The 23,944-nt window shown below is 45.4% G+C and overlaps 1 protein-coding gene across 1 annotated transcript; it reads right to left on the minus strand.

Annotated features, from left to right (window-relative positions):
- Nucleotides 1–3,728: 3,728 nt before the first annotated feature.
- Ociad2 (OCIA domain containing 2) lies at nt 3,729–22,535 on the minus strand. Its single transcript, XM_028860134.2, has 7 exons — nt 22,430–22,535; nt 19,672–19,797; nt 16,035–16,131; nt 13,236–13,289; nt 10,270–10,317; nt 8,719–8,836; nt 3,729–4,999 (listed from the first exon to the last, which is right to left on the minus strand). The coding sequence occupies exons 2-7, from the start codon at nt 19,735–19,737 to the stop codon at nt 4,918–4,920; spliced, it is 465 nt and encodes a 154-aa protein (XP_028715967.1). The 5' UTR covers nt 19,738–19,797; nt 22,430–22,535; the 3' UTR covers nt 3,729–4,917.
- Between the last annotated feature and the right edge of the window lie 1,409 nt (nt 22,536–23,944).

Here is a 23,944-nt window from a genome sequence, read left to right on the forward strand (position 1 = left end):
TAAACTGAGTCTAGCCTCAAAACTGCCTCAAAAAAAGGAAGAGAGGAAGGGGGAAAATTAGGAACAAATATTTATGTGGAGGGAGAGAAGCAAAGATGCCCGTGTTTAACATGCCTCCTGCCTATCTTCACGTAGTTGTGTGATCTAGCCGATCCTGGACTTTGCAGTTTCTGGATCAGTCTTTGAAATCAATGCCAACTCTAAATATACAAAATTACATTTTCTGATTGACACTTGGGGAAGTTTTTTGCTGAGTAAGAGTTTGCACCACATGAGTATTAAGGGAGTGATATGACATGTTTGCATTATATTTCATTACATGATAATTCACCACTCTAACATTAACAGAAAATGGATAACATCTATTGTAACAGCATGGGAAGAATATCTTTGTTTAAATGAGAATGTAAAAAGTGTGTTAAAGGCATTATAAACAGTATGCCATGTCATAAATATATAATGTGTAAATATAGTGAATGTGTACATTACATACATAATAAATTCTGTTGGAAGTTATGGTTATTTGGACAAAGTGAGCAAGCATAAGGTAAGTATCCTGCTAATTTTTTTTATTAGGAAATAACATTTTATATAGAATACACTTCAACTCCAGCTTTGAATCTCAAGGATCATACAAATTAGGGCAAATTTGAGAGATGAATGCCTGCCTTAGTTAATGGGGGGGGTGTGTGTTTGACCAGAGCCTCAATTTTTTTTGTTTGTTTGTTTGAGACAAAGTCTCTCTATTATGTAGCTATAGCTGTCCTGCTACTCACTCTGTAGACCATGGTGGCCTCAAACTCACCTGACTGTCTCCTGAGCACTGGGATTAAAAGTTCATAGAACTATGCCCTGCTTGAAAATTTTAAATATCCTTTCTAGACATTTTATTTATGAGCCAAGAAATAAACACACTTTCCCCCAAATAGAAGTCTTTATTCTTAGTACTTTAAAAAGCTTCATACTTGCTCACTTTCTGACTCTGTGCTTGTGCCTTCAAAATTTTCACAATGATTGTCTCTTCAGTAAGGAAAACACGCTAGATCCTGTCACCAATGTGTTCAGTGCGCGCGCGCGCGCGCGCACACACACACACACACACACACACACACACACGGGGGAGGGGGGCAGGGGGGACCCTCGTTGTAGTCTCTGTTGATTGCCTCTTTGTTTTAGATAATCTCATAAGGACATTAGGTCTCCCAGCAGGAACCCCTCAAAGTCTGCCTGGGTACACAGCACGTGCTGATTGGTGCTTTCCCAGCCTTTCTGGTATAAGGTAAGCAATCCTGTTGTCAGGGTTTTGAGACAGCCTAGTTTTGTTAGAGGCTGTTGTAGGGAACCCTGCAATGGTATGCAAATGCTGGGCCATCCTGGATGCCTCTAAGCTTGGTCCTGGAAGGTTATAAATGCACTCTAAAGATATCCCTGGAGTGCTCCAAGGATAGGACACCTTAAATTACTTTCATGTTTGGTTGCTGAACAAGGATCTTCCCTCAATGTCAAGCTCTGCTAAGAACATTTCATTATATTGTCAAGACAAAGTCCAAATGTGTGAGACAGGCTTGTCAGTTTAGATAGCAAATTTGTCTCTTCTTAGGTACATCCAGGGGTAAAGTAAGTAAATTAACATCACATTTTAATTTCCATTAATTGTAGCAGGCTTTTTTGGACTGCCTGCCCCCAAATCATGACACACAGACTTATTATGAAAGCCCAGCCTTAGCTTAGGCTTGTTTCTAACTAGCTCTTATAACTTAAATTAACTCGTTTCTATTAATCTACGTGCTATCACATGGCTCATGGCTTTTACCTCTCATCCTGCATGTCCTGCTTCCTCTGCATCTGGCTGGGGACTCCACTTTTCTTCCCCGAGACCTCTCTGTCCCCAGAAGTTCCACCTATACCTTCTGTCTAGCTATTGACCATTCAGCTCTTTATTAAACCAGTTACAGTGACACATCTCCACACAGTGTAAAGGAATATTCCACAGCAATTAGTTATCTTTAATACACATGTGGTCTCCAAGCTAAGATGATTCAACCTATTTTCTATGATAAGGGTAAGAAAGCGTCTTGCTTCTCAATCCATTACAGAGTCCAAGAGATCCTATGAGATGGATTTATAGATTCCAGACTATCATAAAACAGGCTTTATGTTAGACTCCTATCCAACTGTAGGCATTGTTCTTAGCCCATTAGGGTGGGCCTGGGTGTACTGTTATGTAGGCTAGGTCTACTAAATGTAGTTGTGACTTAAGATATTTCATCATACAATGGCTTGACCAGGACACCGTGAACTGAGTGGTATCCTAATGGGTTATCTCATGCTCTCATTCTCCCGTATGGACATCTCCGGATGAGCTGGCTAGGGACAGTTTTTACCACTTTGTCCCACTGATTTTTGCTTTCCTGCAAGTTTATCTGCAGTTTTAACCTGATGTCCCTTGCTAAGTTTTGTTGTTGTTTTGTTTTGTTATCCCTCCACATCGTGAAAGTTCTTTCACGAGTTTACAGCCCACTTGATGGTGAGTGCTGGTGATTGCTAAAAGTACAGACACTGCTCCTGACACCCCATGGCAGACTTCTGCCCCAGACGCCCGCTTCCTGGTGGGTACTGAAGATCCACAGCAGAATGATCAAGACCTACTGGGCAACCTTCCAGTTTCCTCCCTGTAGACTAGTTCTCACACCAAGGCAGATCACCATAGGAAACCACTTCAAGAAATCAACGATTCACTTAACGAAAAGCAGACAGGCCAAGCCATAGACCCTGTTTGACTGAGATGTCAACAATTACAAAAGAAAAAGTTTCTATTTATGGTGGTGACACTCATGTTTTTCCCCGGTGGCCAGAGCCTGATTTGTAACATTGATTGGTTATGCTCAGCAATGTGACAATGTTCTGGTTCCTGAGAGATACCTTTCTGCCTTGGCAGAAGTGATTGTGCCAAATTCTACATTGTGGCCAAGAGCTGGGTTAGCTGAACCACCAACTTTTTCTTGTCAGAGCCAAAGTTAAACTGCATTCATAAAGTCAGGGGCTGGGGTGTAGCTTATTGATAGTGTCTGCAGTGTGTGTGGGGTGTGTGTAGGGGGGGATTGGAGGAGTGGGAAGGGGGTATCTCTGCAACCACTACAGCCAGTGGAGTAACAATCCGAGGGAGAGAAGAAGGTTGTTCGGTTCAACACAACTAAGTAGTTGGTGTTGGATCAAACTTTGGGAGTATGGCCCCGAGCAGTTTATTTTAGGCATGTTCAAGCACAGCATAACTTGGTGGAAAGTTTCCTGGTGATCATTAATTCAATTCTGTGTGTACAATAAAGCACACATAAATTTCCTTGAGGAACAAAGTGAGCTAAAGAAAGATCAGAAGCGACTGCATCGAAATTTTTTGTAAAGTACGTGTGACACCTTCCATAAAGATGGGTTTGTAGATTGACGGCAAAACCTCATGATAAGGGCTGAAGGCAGGATCTGGTGTGGTCTTGCCACGCAGTACAAAGGTCACCAGGCTATTAAACACATCCATTCCCAGCCTTCTGGGTGGATGACATGTTCTGAATCCCCTTTGAAGGAACAACCCATGTTTAACTTTCCAGGTTCCCTCGTGCTTATCTGTGAGCACAAGGACCTCTGTGCCTCCTACACTTGCCCAGCATTCACAAGGTCCTGGACTCAACTCCCAACACAACGAAAGAAGAAAACGCTAGCATACCGGCTCTGCCTTTTGATTTTCAGAAATAGGATTTTATTGACTGTCATATAAAAATCAACTCTGTCAACCACTCCATTGCATTCAGTTAATGTTCACACAAAAATAGACTTCCAAGTGTTGTTGACGCTTAAAATGAAATGATTTCACATCAAATATTAACCTCTGATGAAATTTCCCTTTCTACCTCCATGGTCCAGGCTTGCAGACATATTGAGTAAAAGCAGCCCCCCACCCCCACCCCATATTTAAATGGTGGTTTGTAGACAAAGCATTTTCCTGAGAAGCTGCAGAGACGCAAGGGTAGCTTTCACCCAGGGCTCAGCCAACGGTCATAGAGCAAAAAAGACTTCAAAAAGGAAGAACCACACTTTCCAATAAGAGATTGTCTGGAGAAGTACAACCTGTGCCATCCATCGCATTGGCTGCCTCTGAGCTCCCGGAAGTCCCAAGAGTTTCTCATTTTTAGGATTAATTCAGTCCTCCGGTTCTCCTTCCAGTAAGCTGCTCCCTGGGAGAACAGGTTAGGAAGTTGTCTTTTTTCTCTGAGGCCACAAATAATTGGTAAAAAGAAGCCGATGTTGAGTGCTGACCATGAGAATGTACCCATGAGCCCAACAGATCACCTACAGACGATGGGCACTTTACAGCTCCATGATTGTGATGAGCCACCAAGTCACGCTGAGCACCCAAGCTGCTTTGTATGGTGACCCTTTCACAGGGAATGTTTTCCATTGAGTTACAGATCTCAGCCCCTAGACTTGAGGATGGACTTCTAGTACTAAAACACAATCTTTCCTGGATTTCTAGTTCTAATACATGAATTTTCTTTGGGTCATGGCTTCCCATATATCATTAATTCCTCTTCCCTACCAGAGAACTTAAATCACTGGAAAAAAAAAAAAAAGATTAAAAAGCAGATTGAAAGAAATTCAAATTTCTCTCAGGAAGCTTTAAGCCATGTGGGGTGTAACCATTTCCTGCGTAGTGTGTGGTGACTCCCAACATGTTCTTAAAGAACAGAAGAACGGGCCATGCTGAAGTCAGTCGAGAGCCTTCCACCATAAGCATTTCCAAGGAACGCGAGAATTACAAGGTTTTTCTGTTTCAGTAGAAGTATATTATCTTAAAGTACACTTGAAAGTTTAAAGGTGTACAAATTCAGAGGTTTAGAAATCAGTGAAAACCACAGACAGGTTGGTTTAGGAAGCAGATGGCTGTGACCCTTCCTTCTCGCTTAATCCACGCCTGGTTTTACACTCTTCACAGGTGAGCAGGCAGTGCCTAGAAGAGAGGCAGAAACAGGTGGTGACTCTTACTTTAACAGTGGGAATTCTTTGTGTGTGTCCGTGCCATAGGTATGTGTTTGCATGGGCATGTGCACATGGGCATGGGGGTGTACCTGCTGTGTGGGTGCCCGTGGAAGCCAGAGGTCGACAATGGCTGTCATGGTCTCTCACTAAACCTGAAGCTTATTGATTAGGCTAGGCTGGATGCTCAGCATTTAGGTGGGCCCTAGGACCCAAACTCAGGTCCTCATGATAGCACAAAGAGAACCTTCAGTGGCTGAGCCATCTCCAAGCTCTCATCCTATCAGAGCAAGCAATGTGTAGAGACATTTTCGATTCTACAGTTCACTGGCTTCCTTTTTTTTTTTTTAAAAAAAAAAAAAAAAAAAGTTGTTTTTTTTTTTTTTTTTTTTTTTTTTTTTTTTTTTTTTTTTTTTTTTTGGTTTTTCAAGACAGGGTTTCTCTGTGTAGCTTTGTGCCTTTCCTGGAACTCACTTGTTAGTTCTGGCCTCGAACTCACAGAGATCTGCCTGGCTCTGCCTCCCGAGTGCTGGGATTAAAGGCGTGCGCCACCACCGCCCGACAATAGTTGTTTCTTGGGTTACAATTAGCCAAATTTCATTCAATAATGATGTTTATGTTGAAACAGATGGTTGTATTTGTGCACAGAGTCACACACACACAAGCTAAATAAACATCATGACTCTTTGACCTTGAATCACTGGAGTAATTTCTACCACAACAAAAAATAAATCGTAAAATGTTTCAGGTGTGATGGTGTACTCCTGCAGTCCCAGAGCTCAGGAGCTAAGTGAGGTTCTCGTCTAAAAAATAATAAAAGTACACACCACCTTCTCTTGGACTGCAACTTCGTGAGGAGCCTGCCATCCTTTTAGTTCACCAGAAAATCAAATGGTCTTGTGACTCAGTGCCTCTGAGAAGAGAGGGTAGTGGCCTTTCACACAGGGCTCAGCCACGGGTTACCTCGTTCCATAAGGCAGCCCACAGTGCGGCTTTTGATGCCAGAAGCCGGCGGGCAATACAGATTGACAGAGTGTCAATCTGAAAGGGACCCCAGAGACCATTTAACCTCAACCACTTCCTTCTATGGACATGAAGTATAGAACGATGTCTAGAGACTGTCTGGGAAATGCAGATTTCATCCTTGTTCCAGAACCCGATACTGGGTTCACAGCAAGAAAGAGTCCCACAATGGAAGAAGGAAGGAAAAGAGTCAACACAATGCCTGCTTTGCTGACAATGCCTTTCTCTGTTTTCCCTGTACACACCAGAATCGTGGGCCAGCTACTCTGGAAGTTGACCCCAAAACACAGCTTTGCAAGGATGGAGCGGCACTGGAGTTGTCCGTAAACACAGAGTCAATGCCTCTCTGTTGGCCTTGTACCCACCAAGGGAAATGTCAGGGTTTGGAAACAAATGGGACACTGAAGTCTTGTCTACCTACAGCCACCTGTGGTGATGTATTGTGTACCCTAACAAATTGGCCTGAGAGATCAAGAGACAAAGGAACAAGCCACCTCTTACCTCTAGGACTCCTCAGCCTGAAACACTTTCCTCAGCCAAAAGACTTTAGTTCCTGTCTCCTCAAGCCTTATAATACCTTTCTCTGCCCACCCACACCATTTCCTGTCTTCCTAGTGCTGGGATTAAAGGCGTGTGACTCCCAAGTATTGGGATTAAAGGTGTGTGTCATCACTGCCTGGCTCTGTTTCTCTCCTGGACTGAGTCAATCTCATGTAGTCCAGGGTGGCTTTGAACTCACAGAGATCCAGATGGATCTCTGCCTCTCGAGTGCTAGGATTAAAGGTGTGTGCTACTACTGCCTGGCTTCTATGCTTAATCTAGTGACTTGTTCTGTTCTCTAATCTTCAAGCAAATTTTATTAGGGTACACAATATATTACCTCAGCCACCAATGTCTTCTGAGAATCTCTGCACAGTTCTCAACTGCATGTGACTTACAGGACAGGGATGATGGCTAGAGTCTATCCACTTCTACCAGACCAGGGACCGCAGCATTCTAAAGTCACACAGCCAGGACAACTTGACCTTGACATCTGCTGCCCCTCAAGCAGAACACACTGTGACCGGCCCGGTGGAGTGCTTCCTAGCATCCCCAAGGCTCCGTGTTCAACCCCAGCACCACACACACACACACACACACACACACACACACACACACACACACACACACTAGGCTTTACAGTGCTGGTGTTGGACAGGCTCACACAACAGGCGTTCCCAGGGGGGCAGGATACAAAGTTCAAGGTCATCCTTGGACTGCAGGGCAAGTTTGAAACTAGCCTGGACTACATGAGATGCTCTCTAAAAGAAAACAAGAAAAGACATCAGCTGTGACAAGTGAGGGGTCTTTAGAGGAATGTGTCCCCAACTAGTTCTGTGGCACAACAGTAGAAACAGTACTTGTTCGAGTGTCATGAATAAGCGTTTTCTTTCCCCATCACACCCTGGGGAAATTGTCCTGGTCATCATTTTGGACAGATGAGAAACCTGAAGATTTGAGTTTAAGAAAAGTGTGGTAGAACCTGGCTCTCAGCCCAAGTTCCCTGGGAGCACAGGGCACACTGTAAACTCTAGCCCTACTACTTATGTCCCTCCCCAGGGAGAATAACTATAGCTATCAGGATACATTGTGCGTGTGTGTGTGTGTGTGTGTGTGTGTGTGTGTGTATGTATGTTTGCGTGCGTGTATGTGTGTGTGCATTTGTGTGTATGTGTGTGTGCGTGTGTGTGTGTGAATGTGTGTGTACATGTGTGTGTGTTTATGTGTGTGTATATGTGTGTGTATGTTTGTGTGTGTGTATGTGCGTGCGTGTGTATATGTGTGTGTATGTGAATGTGTGTGTGTGTGTGTGTATGTTTGTGTGTATGTGTGTGTATATGTGTGCATGTGAATGTGTGCACGTGTGTGAATGTGTATGTATATGTATGTTTGTGTGTATATGTGTGTGTGTGCACATGTGTATGTTTGTGTGCGTGTATGTATGTGTGTGATGTGTGTGTGATATTAAGGGCTCTGAGAAGCTCCACAGTGAGGAAGAAGGTTTAAATGTTGAGCCACTGTGCTACCACAGAAGACACATCTGCTCACCAAGGAATTCCTCAGAGATTTATACAAGGCCCAGAATGTAGTAGGTGCTCACTAAATCTCACACATTAAGTAAATGAAATAGGTGATTAAGTTAGGTAATAAATAAATATTAAAATTGAACAGTAATAAATCAAAGCTTGAGGGGTAAAGAGTTTTTTCTCAAGCAATAAAATTGTTAATGTGCTTAATATTACAGAGAGTAATCTTTCACTTTGCTTGTTGTTTGTTTTATGTTTTCCTTTTTTTTTTGAGACAGGGTTTCTCTGTGTAGTTTTGGTGCCTGTGCTGGATCTCGCTCTGTAGACCAGGCTGGCCTCAAACTCACAGACATCCGCCTGCCTCTAAAGGCGTGCACCACCACCACCCAGCCTGTTTTTTGTTTTCTTGAGACAGGGTCTCACTATATAGCTCTGGCTGTCCTGGAACTCACTATATAGACTGACCAAGCTGCTTGGCCTCAAACTCACAGAGATCCTCCTGCCTCTGCCTCCCAAGTGTTGGGATTAAAGACGTTGCCACTACACCTGGCTACTCCATTTCTTATAATTATCTTCATTACAATCCCCCCACCAGACGACAAACCTGTTATGCTCGGGACCGAAACCAGCGCCCCGGAGCTGATCCTCGAAGGAGTGGAATTTACTCTGGCACACTCTGATATAGGAAGCCTTCCCCAGGCCGAATCCCAGGAGACCAGCCACTGTAAAAGCAGGTTAGGAGACACAGACAGTTCATAGAAAAGCTCAGAGTCCTGTCCATTAGCCATTGCCTCCACCTTCCTAACACAGCTCAGTCACGTCTCCAGTAAAACAAGCCTCTACTAAGGACAGGTGTGGTCTCTGCTTTGAGCTGACATGAGGAGGCCCAGGGCAGAGCACACACTGGGGCTGTGCCTGCGTGGGCATCCAGGGCGCGACCCCGCTGTCAAACCAACAGCTGAGGCTGCCAGGCGAGGGAGGGTGGGTCTGGGTCAGGTAATAATAGCTCTGTGTCACGGGATGGTGAAGCCTCGTGGCATTGCTGGGGTTTTTTTTTTCCTCTCTTGCCTCTGGAAAATAAGTCATAGAGAGGAGAAACCTCCTGTAGGAGAAATCTTCAACCTGTTCCCCTAGCTGGAAGTGAGACTCAATTTGTAAACTGGATTATTCTTCTAACATAAACCATCTATGTGTACCAAGGAGAAGAAACCTAGACATTTCAGTAAATTACTCACTTTGGGGGGGGTGGGGCGGTGAGACAGGGTTTCTCTGTGTAGCTTTGAGCCTTTCCTGGAACTCACTCTGTAGCCCAGGCTGGCCTCGAATTCACAGAGATCCGCCTGGCTCTGCCTCCCGAGTGCTGGGATTAAAGACATGTGCCACCACTGCCCGGCAAATTACTCACTTTTTAATGTGTACTCTAGATAACATTTTTTAAAGACTGATTAAGTGAAGAGAACAAACATAACTCCCTAATGAGCCTGCCACTCAAAGGCTTTGCTGTTGACAATCTTATTGCCATTGGTTCCACACTCACAGGTTCTACAGCTGTGTGTTTAACCAACAACAGACTAAAAAAAATTCAAAAAAAAAAAAATCTGCATCTATTCCAAACATGTACTGGCCTTTTGTGCATCATTCCCAAGCATGTCATGCATCAACCACACACATAGTGTTTGCATTGTATTGTGTGTTACAGGGACCTGGAGAGTGTCTTTAAAGTAGATAGAGGATGTGCACCATCAGATGTAAATGCCCATCACTTATAAGAGAGACTTAGGCCCCTGCAGAAATGGGTACCTGTGGCTCCTGGAGCCTATCTCTCAAGGATACTGAGAATACTGTATATATCTTGCTAGTCTTTGCTCACGCTTTAAAGATGACACTGGCCCAAGTCCCTGCCATTAACCTGCAGATCAGAAAGTGCTGGGGTGAACCAGGAGACTGCAGGCCAGCGGTGGAGAATGGAGAGTGCTTTGTTAGAGTCAGTCCAGGCAACAGGCGGAAGCTGACACTCATATCCTCAGTTCTTATAAACTTTGTCCAAATCAATCAGCTTTTTCAGTTTGTTTTAATGCTGGGAAATGAACTCGGGGCCTTGGTGCTTCAAACCACCTAGCTACCTCCCCAGCCCAAATCTGTTTTTATGACTTACGTGCAACTTTAGGTAATGATCCAAATCTTGGATTAGCAGCTAAATAACCTGAAGAGTAATATAGAAATGTATTATTTCATTTAATAATTTATTTAAATTTGTAAGGAAAACATCCAAGCTTAAGCTATAACATCTCTAAGGTGTGCATGTTACTAATCTGAAGAAATGATTTTAGAAGAGTTACAATTCAACCTGTGGTTAAAGTTAACCCTCTGAAGCCATCTCAGGCAAATGGTAAATATTGGCTTTAACATGTAGTCAACAATATGGAATCCACAATTAAAGGCCAATTGAAATGGATTCAAAGAGACTAGTCACCATGCTCTACTAAAGAGTTAACTCAACAGAATAAGTTCAACTCGGAGGTTCACAGTATATAAATCAACTCTTTATCTATCTATCTACCTATTTATTTATCTATTTATTTATGACAGTGTCTCTATTAGCCCTGACTGTCCTAGAACTTGCTATGTAGACCAGGCTGATGATCTACACACCTCTGCTGCTCCCAAGTACTGGAATTGAAGACAGGTGTCAAGCCCATCATAATTTTTAAATGAAAACATTATAGCTTGTGCTAGGCACTAGGCAGATTAGCCAGCTTCTAAATATGCCCATACCATAATCCTTGGCAACTTTGGATATATTATATTACAGAAAGGAATGAATAGTATAGAGTAGGATTAAGTTGCCTAGTCAGATGATTTTAAAGTAGGGAGGTGGTCCTGAATGGGCCAGGTGGATTAAGCATAATCACAATGACCTCTGGTCGGCATTGAGGAGATCAGAGGTGGAAAAGCTTGGCTCATCACAGCTAGCTTTGGAGACATAGCAGGATGCCACCAGCCAAGGAGCGTAGGTAGCCTCTAGAAGCTGAAGGGGGGGGGTTGGGGGCACGCGAGATGAACTTCCAGGAGAAACACAACTGTACCCCATCTTGATTTTAACCTAATGAGACCCATTCTTCTTTTTAAAAAAATTTATTTATGTATATCAGTGCTCCATCTACCTATACACCTGAATGTCAAAAGAGGAGATCAGATCCCATTATAGATAGTTGTGAGTCACCATGTGGGTGCTGGGAATTGAACTCAGGTCCTCCAGAAGAGCAGCCAGTCCTCTTAACCACTGAGCCATCTCTTGAGCCCCAAGTGAGACCCCTTCTGACTGTGGCCTCTGGATAATAAATGTATGCTATCTTAAGCTACTGTGCTCACAGTGATTTATTTTAGCAGCTGTAGGAAACTAACATACAACCCTGAATAACACAGACGCAAGAGGTTGGATAGATTAGGGGTAAGTGGATATTTATAAGGCCTCATTCCATAGATTCTGGCCATATTTCTGCATCAAAAATAATTGAACAAAAATTGGTGAATTCATTTCTACAAAAAGACTATCTTCAATATATAAAAATGCAATCATATTTCATACAAGACCTTTATGGATAACAACAAACAAAGTGGAATTTTCTTAGACATGTGACATGCTGATCTTCCAGAGGAAAAAAAAAAGAAAAGAAAGATAAGAAAAAGAAACAGGATATTTTCCCCTCATGTTTAAAGACGTTGATTTTTTTTCCTTTTTTACTTTTATCAATATCTATCTTTACTAAAGTTTTTTTTTTTCCTAGACATTTTAAAAATCATGGCAATTAGCAGCATTCGATAAGATGGCCTTACAGAGTGTCAGGTCCATTGGGAGACACAGGAACTTCTCTAAGAGACAGGCACTGTTGGAGTCCCTGTGTCTGCCATAAGAGATGGCCACCAGCTCAGAGGCTTAAGTGATGTGAATTTATTATCTTACAGGTCTTGAGGTCAAAGGTCCAAACTCAGTATAGGGACAAGCCAAGGTGGTAACTGCAGTTCTCAATGGGCTGCCTTCTTTTCTGAAAACACGAGCCCCCAACACACTCCTTAGCTCAATGTTGTGGTTTGTGTGATGTGACCCCCACAGGCTCATGTGTTTGAACACATGGTCCCCGGAGGGGGATGCTGTTTGGGTTGTAGAAACTTCAGGAGTGGAGCCTCATTGAAGGAAACAGTCTCCGGAGATGGCTGTTGAGGTTTCATAGCCTGACCAGACTTCCTTCCCACTTTCTGCTTCCCAATAACAGTCACAATGTGACCAGGTGCCTCACTGTCCTGCTACCAATGAGCCAAAATAACTTCCTCCTTCCTTAAGCTGCTTTTGTAGTCATGGCAACAGGGACACTAGCCACTACATTCATGGCCCTTCCCTTGGTATTCAAAGCCAGTCATGCTGAGTCCAAACCTGTTGTCTCTCTAGTTATGCCTCGAGGTCCCCTGCTCCACTTACAGTCCCTCTTCAGATGAAAAACAAATCAATGACAATCTATTTTAAAGTCAGCTAACAACCTTAACAGCATCTGTAATTCTAATTTCCCTTTATCAAGTAGTCAAATACGTTCAGTCTTTCCAGAGGTGAGGAATTCTTTTGCAGAGAGAGAAGCTTTAGCTCATTGTGGAATAATCTTTTTGTACCCTGTGAAGATGTGTCTTTGCCCAGGTGCCTTCTGATTGGTTTAGTAAAGAGCTAAGTGACCAATAGCTAGGCAGGAGGTATAGATGGAACTTCCAGGCACAGAGAGGACTCTGGGAAGAAGAGAGGCCGAGAAGCCAGCCAGGCGCAGAACGAGTCAGACCCACAGAATGGGAGAGAGGTAAAAGCCACGTGGTCGAACATAGATTAATATAAATGAGTTAATTTAGGTTATAAGAGCTAGTCGGACAAGCCTAAGCTATAGGCCGAGCTTTCATAGTTAATAAGAAGCGGGAGCTGGCTGGTGGGACAGAAAAAGACTCATTGCATTAGCTAAAAACAACCAAATGTCCGCATGAAACAAAAATCTTCAACCAATAAAATAAATGTCCCAGGGTTGCAGGAAAGGCCACAAAACTGGGCTCTCTGAAGTTAAAGGGTTAGTAAATACCGACTCTTACCTTGGTGGACAAGTCCCTGGGTGACAAGCATGCTTATAAGAGAAAAAGGCAGAGCTGTAAAACAAACAAACAAATCCCCTCAATATTGGCATCTTAACACATGGTCCCTGGGGCAGGTGAGATTGCTCAGCGGGTACAAACACATCTCCTCCGAGCATGGTGACCTGAGCCCGATCCCCAGGACACACGTGATGGGAAGAGCGAATCAGTTCCTGTAAGCAGTCCTCTAACTCTAAACCGTAAGACATTCCCATGCACGCATGCACATCTTCACCAGACACAATTTGAAAAGGCGAGCAACTCAGCCCCTCACCTAGAAATCAGGGATAGTTATTCTAAGATTTTTTTTCTTGCCTAACTTGGCAGTGAGTTTTATTCACTTTTTTTTCCCTCCCAGACAGCCCTGTAGCCCTGGCTGTCCTGGAACTCGATCTGTAGCCCAGGCTGGCCTTGAACTCACAGAGATCCACCTGCCTCTGTCTCCCGAGTGCTGGGATTAAAGGTGTGCGTCACCATACTCAGCGTTATTCACTTTGTATATCACTAGTCAACAAATATTTTGTTAAGACTACATGGAGAGAGCCGGGCGGTGGTGGCACACGCCTTTAATCCCAGCACTTGGGAGGCAGAGCCAGGCGGATCTCTGTGAGTTCGAGGCCAGCCTGGGCTACCAAGTGAGTTCCAGGAAAGGCGCAAAGCTACACAGAGAAACCCTGTCTCAAAAAACCAAAAAAAAAAAAAAAAAAAAAAAGACTACATGGAGAATTTTTTTTTAGGATTTATCCCAATTGCTCAGCCTGGTGCACAGCGTTAATCTGAAGTGACACCTCACATTCAACTCGATCTCTGACATCCGTGTTTACGGAGCACTTTATATACACATGACTCCAATGGCTACATCCAACAGGGGTCTCTTAGTGTGTGTTCACTTAGCTGTAAATGTGGGAGTTACTTTTACATATATATGTAAAATATATGTGTGAAAATACATATGTTATAATACACACACACACACACACACACACACACACACACACACACACACACACTCTCTCTCTCTCTCTTTTTTGGTTTTTCAAGACAGCAATTCTCTGTGTAGCCTGGCTGTCCTGGAACTCATTTTCGTAGACCAGGCCAGCCTCGAGCTCAGAGGTCTGCCTGCCTCTGCCTCCTGAGTGCTGGGATTAAAGACATGCTCCATCACTGCCCAGCTATATTTTGATGTTTTTAATCCTACATCAGTTTTGAAAAGCAATACCATGAACTTCTGTAGAGCCTTCTTTTAGATGCATTAATTATGTATCTCTGGATATATCCCTATATTTTGCTTGTATTTCTGTCATTATTTTTTCTGAGCCATTTGAAATTTGCAAACACCAATACTCTTTATAACTGAATATTTTAACAGGTAGCTTCTAAAATCAAGTTAATGTCCCCCAAACAACCACCAGACCACGAGCATAGTCAAAAAATTTCTGTTTGAATACTAAGACTCTAGAGGAATGATATTAACTAATGCCCAATCTATATTCTAATCTCTCCAGCTACTCTAAGAATGTCCTTCATAGCTGCAGGTTTTTTTCCAGTGTGGAAGATCAAGGATTATGCATTGTGTTGGATGTCCAATCTGTTTCAATCTAGGGGCAGGTTCCTGCTGTTTCTGTTTTCATTTCTGTCTTTCATAACATTTTTGTCCCTCCTTTGGATATGTGCCTAAAGAGGCACATTGAAGATTAGAAACAGGCTCCACTCCCGAGAAGCACATGCATCGTTTAGTTAAGGTTTTTAATGTAGTCTACAGAGTCTGGCATAAAGGTTTCCGGTTTTCTCAAAATGTGTCAGATGGCCTCTTCCAAAAGCAAGAGCCTTCCTAGCAACCGAGGCGAGTCCGATATGGCAGGCTAACTGACATGTAAATCTACCAGGTCAGTTAAACTCCTGGCTCAGAGCTTATCAGAAACGACACGAGATTCTAGAAAAACAATCAATAACCACAGTGATGCATGTTGGATACCACGTTATAAGTGGTTGATACAGACTCTGAATGTTGATGATGTCAAGAATACTGCAGTCTTCTCAATTACGCCTCTGCCAATAATGTACACAGTACTGGGCTGGATGAATAGGTTCCATTATGCCACTCTCTATTATGAATTTATTAAACCAAAAGGGATTTTAATACAGCCTGAATTCACAGCCTTGTCTTATGTAAGGCAATCCTAGGATGAGGAAGCAACTCAGGAGAAAATAATAATGTAGAGAGAAGGATTGATGGATGCCGCCAGCTCCAGTCCAATCAACAAACATTTCTGAGGTATTCCCTGTGTGTGAGGCTGTGGGCTGAAGGCCAGACAAGCCTGACACCACATCTGAGCTGAGACTCGGGTGGAATTTACTTAGCTCTGCTTTGTGGTGGCAAGACATGTTATATAATATTCGTGGCCTGTGTTCTCGCTTCCCTGAAAGGAAGAGTCACGCATGCATCTGCTTTTACTGGGTGAGGTAGAGTGCTGAATAACTGCATATTATCTCTGCCTGAAGAGAACAGCATGGATTCAAACGGTAAACCTCCATAAAAACCATAGTTCTTTAGGGACTTAGGCAAAATTCCTGCTCAAAATTAATTGGTCAGCATGATTCTATCCTAATAGGACACGGAGGTATTCTATCATTGCGACATTAATTATTAAATCATCAATTGTTGGTTTACTTAGTAAATTTATTAAATTGAATCATTTATTTGTTATTAAATTGTTGATTATTAAACTGTTAATTTTAAGAGCCAGAGGGTGTGAGTACCTCTCTTCCAGAAACTTTCCTCTTGACACTCTCGGATAATCTTGGCAATCTCTCCTCGGTGGATGTGCAGCTTTGATTTGGGGCAAAACAGCAGGCTCTGTGGAGAAAGACAGTGTGGGTTAACAGAGCTCAGGCACCCTCGAGGCTGAGGCCGGAGGATCCTGAGCACAAGGATAGCCTGGGCTAAATAGTGAGATCCTACCTCAAAGTAAACCAATAAACAAAAGCCAGGCAACAAAACATTGAGGCCAGCAAAGTCTCCAGTGTGTTCCCTCTGGAGGGAAATGGGATGGCGCCTGCTCCTGCCTGGTTGCCAGCTCCGACCCATGGCCACTAGCCACTGCTTTTTAGTTGGCTTCGCCGCATAGACTTGGCCAAGGTGGAATTTCCGCATGAGAGACAGGGCTGTTCAGTGATCAGGGTGTGCAGAACAGCTGAGTACCGCAAGCAACCAGGTCGGTGCTCTGCTCCAGGCTGCCCTGGCCTCACTGTAATCACAATGCTGTCTTGTTCCTTTGCCTAGTTAAGCTCCAGCTCACTGTGGCATCCGTGGTAAAGGCAGATTTGTTGACTTTGGCACTGTTTTTGTTTTTTTTAAAGACTCTTCTCTTGTGGCTGTCAATGTGGATGCTGGTCACCATTTCACGGCCCAGGCATCGCTTTCACACTTGGCAAACACACACAATTACAGGGCAGAAGGATCCTGTGGTGCCTATGCTTCTGTCATAGTGCAAGCTGGTAACCTCTGTCTTTCACGTCGCTGCACCGCCTCACAACACAGTGGAGAGATGCAGAGGTCAGTGTGACTCAGCAGCCACGATCAGCAGCCACGGCCACGCACACAGTGGGACAGGCAACTGGTGGTACCGTCTATACTTCGGATCCTCAGGGCAAGCCCTCCTCCCCATTTCCAGGGTAAATGCAGATGGTCCCTGACTTAGTGGCTCATACTGTGTGTGTGTGTGTGTGTGTGTGTGTGTGTGTGTGTGTGTGTGTGTGTGTATGTGTGTGTGTGTATAAGTATGCATGCAGATGTGTGGAGGCCAGAGGTTGACAGTGTGTCTATCTCTTTCTGTGTTTTCTTTCTTTAGTTTTTGTTTGTTTTGTGTGTGTGTTGTCCTGTTTTGTTTTGTTTTTAAAGACAACATCTCTCATTCAACCTGAACCTCACTGATTCAGTTAGTCTGATTCGCAAGCAAGCCTCAGGGAGGCTCTCTCTACCCGAGTCTCCCCAGCACTGGGATTATAGGTGTGCTGCACCTGGATATTGATGAAGGTGTTGGAGATGTGAACTCGGGTCCTCATGCTATGCAGCAGGCATTTTACCAACCCCCCGAGCATCTTGCCATCTCCCCAACCCAGAGATTCAGATTGTTATTTTACTTTAGTTTTATGTCAACTTGACACACGCTAAAGCCATCTCAGAGGAGGGAACCTCAATTAAAAAAAAAATGCCTCATAGCAGGGCGGTGGTGGCATACGCCTTTAATCCCAGCACTCGAGGCAGGCGAATTTCTGTGAGTTCGAGGCCAGCCAGGTCTACAGAGCAAAATCTAGGACAGGTACCAAAACTACACGGAAAAGCCCAGTCTTGAAATAAACAAACAAACAAAAAAAGCAAAAGAAAGCAGGCTGAACAAGCCATGTAAGCCAGTAAGTGGCATTCCTCCATGGCCTTTCATCAGCTACTGCCCTGCTTGAGTTCCTGTCTTGACTTCCTTTGATGATGAACTGTGACGTGGAAGTGTAAAAAGAATAAACCCTTTCCTCCCTGACTTGCTTTGGGTCAGAAACCATAACTAACACACACGTTCTGAAAGTGATACACATTGAGTGGGAACTACATTTTGAAGCTGACACTTGTCCTGAGCTAACGATATGCAGCACTGGTATTTTCTCATGATGCTGGCTTCAAGTTAGCAGTGAGATCACAAGGTCACATCCACAGCACTCTGCAGGGGACCATCATGCTAGGGCTTCCCAGTAGCATTTTAAACCAACAACGGTTTCAACTTATAGTGGGGTTGACTGAGACAACACTCCATTGTAAATCAAGCCATATCTGTATTTGTTTCTTGTCTTCCCTGTAGCCACGGCAGAAACAAAACCTCCAACATGTCCAGGGTGATACACACATACATTCAGGCCTGACCACCATAGCTTCTGTGAATCCAGCACTTGAGATCAGAAAGAAGTGTCCAGATGGGGCTTGAGAGATCCTTTTCAGTCATGCCATGAATGTTTTACAACTCTCTGTTTCACAGGGGCAGCTAAGGTGTCCAGACGCCTCTCCTTGTGACCTGCTGTCATCTGTTTGTCCGTCTCGCCTGTACTTTGTTGCTTAAACGTCCTCTCCTCCTGGAAACCGTGTCCAGCTTGCAAAGCTGACTCCAGAGAACACGGACTCCAGTAAGCCATCAGACACTTGTTCTCCTTCTCATCCAGATGCTCCTGAACGGCGGCGACACCCGTTCTCCACAAGCTAGCATCTGAGCTCTCAATCTGACGGCTAATTAGCAATTATGGATCCTGCTAGGCTAAAAGCAGCACGCAGCAGCATATGTTCAGAATAATAACCCTGGGACACAAGAATGGGAAGATAAGGCGCTGTGTCATTCGGTGAGGGACAAACCACAGCCTCGGTACACCTGCTCAGCCACTGGCTATGGTGAGAGATTTAAGCTGGATGCTGAACAGGAAGGGATAAAGAAAAGGGTTTGCAAACACAACCTTAACAGGCTCTTCAGGAGAGCCTGAACACATTTTCCTCCTTACTCCATCTTCCCCGCATCCACCTGACCAAGGGCCGGGCTGAGAAAAGGTGTTCGAAGCTCAGGAGCTGTCTTGGTTGCTAAAGTATCCGCCACACAAACACGGGGAACAGAGTTTGGATTCCCAGAGCCACTTGAAAAGCTGGGTGAGGTAGCATGTGTCTGTAACTTCAGTACGAAAGAAACTGAGCCAGAGGCGTCCTTGTAACTTACTGGCTAGCTAGTCTGGCTGCATCAGTGAGCTCCAGGTCCACTGAGCGACCCTGTCTCAGAAACTGAAGTGAGTGCTAGTGAATTGGCTCAGAAGGTAAAGGCACGGGCTACTAAGCCTGATGACCTGAGTTCAATCCATTGGATCCACGCAGTAAGAGGAGAGAAGTGATTCATTGACTCTGGCAAGGTGTCCTCTGATCTCCACACACTTGCCACGGCATGCGCATGGGTGCAGCACTCACCATATAGAAATAAATATAAAACATTGAGCCGGGCGGTGGTGGCGCACGCCTTTAATCCCAGTACTCGGGAGGCAGAGCCAGGCGGATCTCTGTGAGTTCGAGGCCAGCCTGGGCTACCAAGTGAGTTCCAGGAAAGGCGCAAAGCTACACAGAGAAACCCTGTCTCGAAAAATCAAAAAAAAATAAAAAAAATAAAAAACATTGAAAAGTGGTGGATAGTGACCATGGAAGATGCTGAACATCAATCCCTGGTCTCCATGTACAGGAACCCCCATACACACCTGCACACCTGCACACACACACACACACACACACACACACACACACACACACACACACACGTCAGTCAGATGATTAACCAAGGACAGTCTCGTGTGATAGTTTTCCTCAGAATCTCAAGCGCACCCATACCTGTTTGCTCAGTGGTGGCAAGTGGGGACTCTTCTCTTGGTTTCCATGAGTGGACACCGAGGCCATGATGACGCCGTCCTTACTTCGATGCCCGTTGAGTGCTCTCAATGCTCCTTGGCCTGCTGACTAAGGAAAGCAGAGGAGATTCACTGTACCAGGTCTGAACATGTATACACCAGGCTTCCCCCCACCCCTCCTATCCACGGCACTAACTTAGAGAACTTATTTTCCTTTGGTTATTGGTCTGCAGCCATCTGTAAACTCAATTTTTATTTGTTTTTTGGGGTGTGGTGGGGGTGTGTTGTGTCACGTACACATGGAGGTCAGGGAACAAGTTGTAGGAGTCAGTTCTTTCATTATGGGGGTCCCGGGAATCAAACTTAAGTCGTCTGACTTGGTGGCAAGTGCCTTTACCCGTGGAGCCATCTTATGAACCCTACACTCTCAATGTCCTTCTTTAAAAAAAAGATTATTAATTTTTAATTATGTGAGGTGAATCAGTGTTAATGGAGGCCAGACGAGTCAAATCCCCCTGGAGCTGGAGTTACATACGGGCAGCTATAAGCCACCTAAGGTAGGTGCTGGGAATTGAACTTGGGTCCTCCCTAAGAGCAGTATGTGCTCTCGCTTGCTGAGCTCTCTCTTCAGTCCCTACAATCTCAGTTTCTAACGACTCCCCAATACACACCTATGCACACCCCCATACACACACGCGCACACACATTCATACTCACACACAGTGACAGGTCTGATTTACGAGTGGCATGAAATGCCACTCTGTGCACATGTTTTACTGCCTACAAATTATGTCTTTAAAACATCTCAAAGCATTATTAAAAGTTAATAACTATTCAAATGTTTGCTGAGTGTCTATGGCATGCCAAGTATGAGGCGACAAAGGCCAAGATAAATTCACTGTAGGAGAGCACAGATTAAAGGGATGTCGGGTAAGCCAATAACCATTCACTAGGAGAAGGTCCAAGAATAAGGGCAGGGTGCTAAGGGAGGGGAGGAATAAAGGTGTGTCCTGCCTGTCAGGTGTGCAGACCCCCCCCCCAGGACACTACAGTCCTGAGCTTTCAAGAGGATGGGGGAGGGGACTGTCCGGGAGCAGGACAGCAAGTTTTGACAGTGATTAAACTGTCTAGATAAGAAACTGAAGACTCGAACTGAGACCTCATTGGAAAGGGTGAAGATAAGAAATTTGGGTTTGAAAATATTGGATTTGAGTGCCTGAGTGTGTGTGTGTGTGTGTGTGTGTGTGTGTGTGTGTGTGTGTGTGTGTAAACCCTGGAATTAGCCAGTAAAGACTGAAATAGTTGAGCATCTGGGTCTGGAATTTCAGATTGGGGAGGGCTGGAGAGATGAATTTGAAAACTGCCATCACCAGGAGGAACGGTGAAGCAGGGGACCTGGCCACGGTCATCTACAAAGAGTGCCGGGGAATGTGAACATTGAACCCAAAGGAATATCGATGAGCTAAGAAGAAGACCATAGGTCAAGAAAATGCCTGGGAGTGAAGGGGCGGTGCAGCCACCGGGGAATTACTGAAGGAGCCATCAACAGTGACCACACAGCCTGGGGCTGGCAAGGATGGACACGCACCAGGTGGACCATGAGCCTCCTCTTCCCCACTAGCCCTGGGCCCCATTGGCTTTCCTACAAAGTGGAAATCGTGTTTGCTCCATTAGTGACTCCGTGGGCAAGAAATGGGAGCAAACATTTTGGGTGCCTAGTGTCAGGGAACATGATCCCCTGCAGTGTTCGATACTGAAGGTGGGTATAATAACCTGACTGTGCACCCTCCATATAACCCCTCCCCTTGAGACAGGGTCTCACTAAGTCACCGTAGTTGTCTTTAGGTAGACTAGGCTGTCCTCAATCCCACAGAGATGTGCCTGTTTCTGCCACCTGAGTGCCGTGTTAAAGGTATCTGGAACAATGCCCCATGACACTCCAGTTTTAATTCTGACTTTCTTTGCGGGTCCTGGGCGTTGAGGCAAGGAATAGAAAGTGTCTGGGCCTTGGCTTTGTCACCTATTAGTCGAGCAGAGCTATCGAGCTGTGGCTGAGGATGGGGGTGAGGGATGAGGACACAGAACCAGGGCACACTGGTGGGTGTCTGAGTAATAGAACAGCAGTTGTCAGAGTGGTCCCCGGAATCTGATTTTCTAGGAAATAAGATCCTAGGAAATCTTTGCCACCTACAGCCAAGTTAGATTATTTTTGCACAGTCAGACCCGGGGCCATCCTCCTTTGGGCATCTGGGCAAGCCTTCTGGCAATGGCAGCCTGACCCAGCCTGGGTTGGGGGAGGGGAGGTTGACCCAGAATCAGCCAGCTAGATTCCAAGGCTAGGCCTATGCAGAGGCCGCCTGCAAAACTCCAAGCTTGCACCCCAGCTCGGGGTAGCAGGAATCGGAGGCACCTGGAGAGAAGCCTAGCGGGAGGGATTGGAGATCAGACGCGGCGCTGCGGCGGAGCCTGGGAAGGGGGTCTGCCCAGCCCACGTCCCCAGGACCCCGGGAAGGAAAGCCAGCAGAGAAAGACACTGCCCCGGGCCACCTCTGCCACGGTCACCTCTGTGGGCTCACCTGTGCGGGTGAGTGCTTCCGAGCGGAGCTGCCCCCTACACACACACACACACACACACACACACACACACACACACACACACTAGCGGCTGCGGTCTCCCCACGCCCCCGCTGCTCACGCCCACCGCCCCACCCCGGGCCCTAGGTCCCCTCTCTTCCCCTCACCTTTCTTCGTGATCTTCCCTGTCTTCCCTCCTTTCTCCGTCTTCCTGCTCCGCTCCGCCCCGCCCCTCTGCGTGACACCAGCTCAAGTACAGCCCGCCCCCACTTGCAGGCTCCCTCGCGGTTGGTGACACCGGGAAGGAGGATCCAGCACTTTCTAGAAGCCCCCACTCCCCAGGCTCTTCGTGACTCCTGGGAGGTCTGCCTCGTTGTCTTTCACGTGACTGGGTCCTCCGGACAAAAACACGTTCCCGCCGTTCTCTGACCCCCCCCCGCCCCCGCGGTGGGCCGTCTAAGCCTCCAGTTCTCAGCAATGCTATTGACAGCCGGGTAGGGTCCCCACCCCGAGGGAGACAGCAGCCCACCTTGGTTCCTTAGCTTTCTCTTGCCAAGCTTTCCCCTCCCAAACGCTGGCCTGTGAGGGGAAGGTCAGGTGTGTGTGTGTGTGTGTGTGCATTACTATGTGTGATTATAAATGTGTGCCTACATGTGAGTGTGTGTAAGTGTATATGTGAGCGTGTTTGAGTATGTATAAGTGTATATGTATGTGTCTGTATGTGACTGAGTGTTAAGTGTACATGTGAGTGAGTTAGTACATGTGATGGTATATGAGAGTATGAGTGTGTGTGTGTGTGTGTGTGTGTGTGTGTGTGTGTGCACAAGAGTGTGTGCAAGCAGTATCTGCAGAGACTGAATGATTGGTTCGCATTGTTGTACTGCGGAGAGACTGGAATGTTGGAGGGCCAGAGTCAATTACCTTATCTAGCTCTAGCCCCCAGACCAGCCATTCCTTACCCACCTCTCGGTCAAAACTAAGATCATGTGTGCCCACTGCCCACAGAGTCAGGAGAGGGCATCAGATCCCCTGGAACTGGAGTCACAGATGCTTGTGAGTTGCTATGTGGGTGCTGGGAACCTAACCCAGATTCTCTGAAAGAGCAGCGAGTACTCTCAACCACTGAGCCATCTCTCCAGCCCTCATCCTGGCCTTTCCTGCCTGCCTTTCCTGGCCCACGGCTTGGCTAAGGCAGACACTCTTCTGCTGGACAAAGCTGTTTCCTCTCACAGCACTTGTTACAGTTACTATCTACTGAAAACAAAAATCACCTGTACATCATCTCCACTTGCTTTTAGTTGACTTTAAAAAAAAAAATTAACTATTTTGGGAGGGTCACGAAGCTCAGCAATATGTACCTTGGCCTTCTGCATTGGATTTCTGCTCAACTCTACAGGCAGACGTGTTAATCATTTAGGGATTGTTTCTCTGAAATTGGCATTACAAGATTGATTACATCCCCACCTCCCCTCCTCCACCCTCTGGGACCGGAGATGGCTCAGTGATTAAGAGCGCTGCACTTCCAGAAGACAGGAGTCAGGCTGGAAACAGCCTGCAGCTTCACTCCAAGGGATATGGCTCGCTCCTCTGGTCTCTGTGGGCACACATGCATACATATAAATAAACTTTTTTAAAGATACTGCTGTCTTCGGTGACTCTCCTTCCCCAGTAGACAGGGGCAG

This window comes from Peromyscus leucopus, chromosome 10 (genome assembly GCF_004664715.2).
Source record: "Peromyscus leucopus breed LL Stock chromosome 10, UCI_PerLeu_2.1, whole genome shotgun sequence".
NCBI classification, from domain to species: domain Eukaryota; kingdom Metazoa; phylum Chordata; class Mammalia; order Rodentia; family Cricetidae; genus Peromyscus; species Peromyscus leucopus.

Bases quoted from the DNA above. Each gene is read 5' to 3' on its own strand.
- Ociad2 (XM_028860134.2), bottom strand. From the start codon at position 19,737: ATGGCCTCGGTGTCCACTCATGGAAACCAAGAGAAGAGTCCCCACTTG. The intron at 8,837-10,269 runs GTAAGTCATAAA...CTGCTTTTACAG, and splicing joins ATCATTACCTAAAGTTGCAC to TGGCTGGTCTCCTGGGATTC. The intron at 5,000-8,718 runs GTTTGTCGTCTG...CCTCTCTTCTAG, and splicing joins TTCGGTCCCGAGCATAACAG to GCACTGCCTGCTCACCTGTG.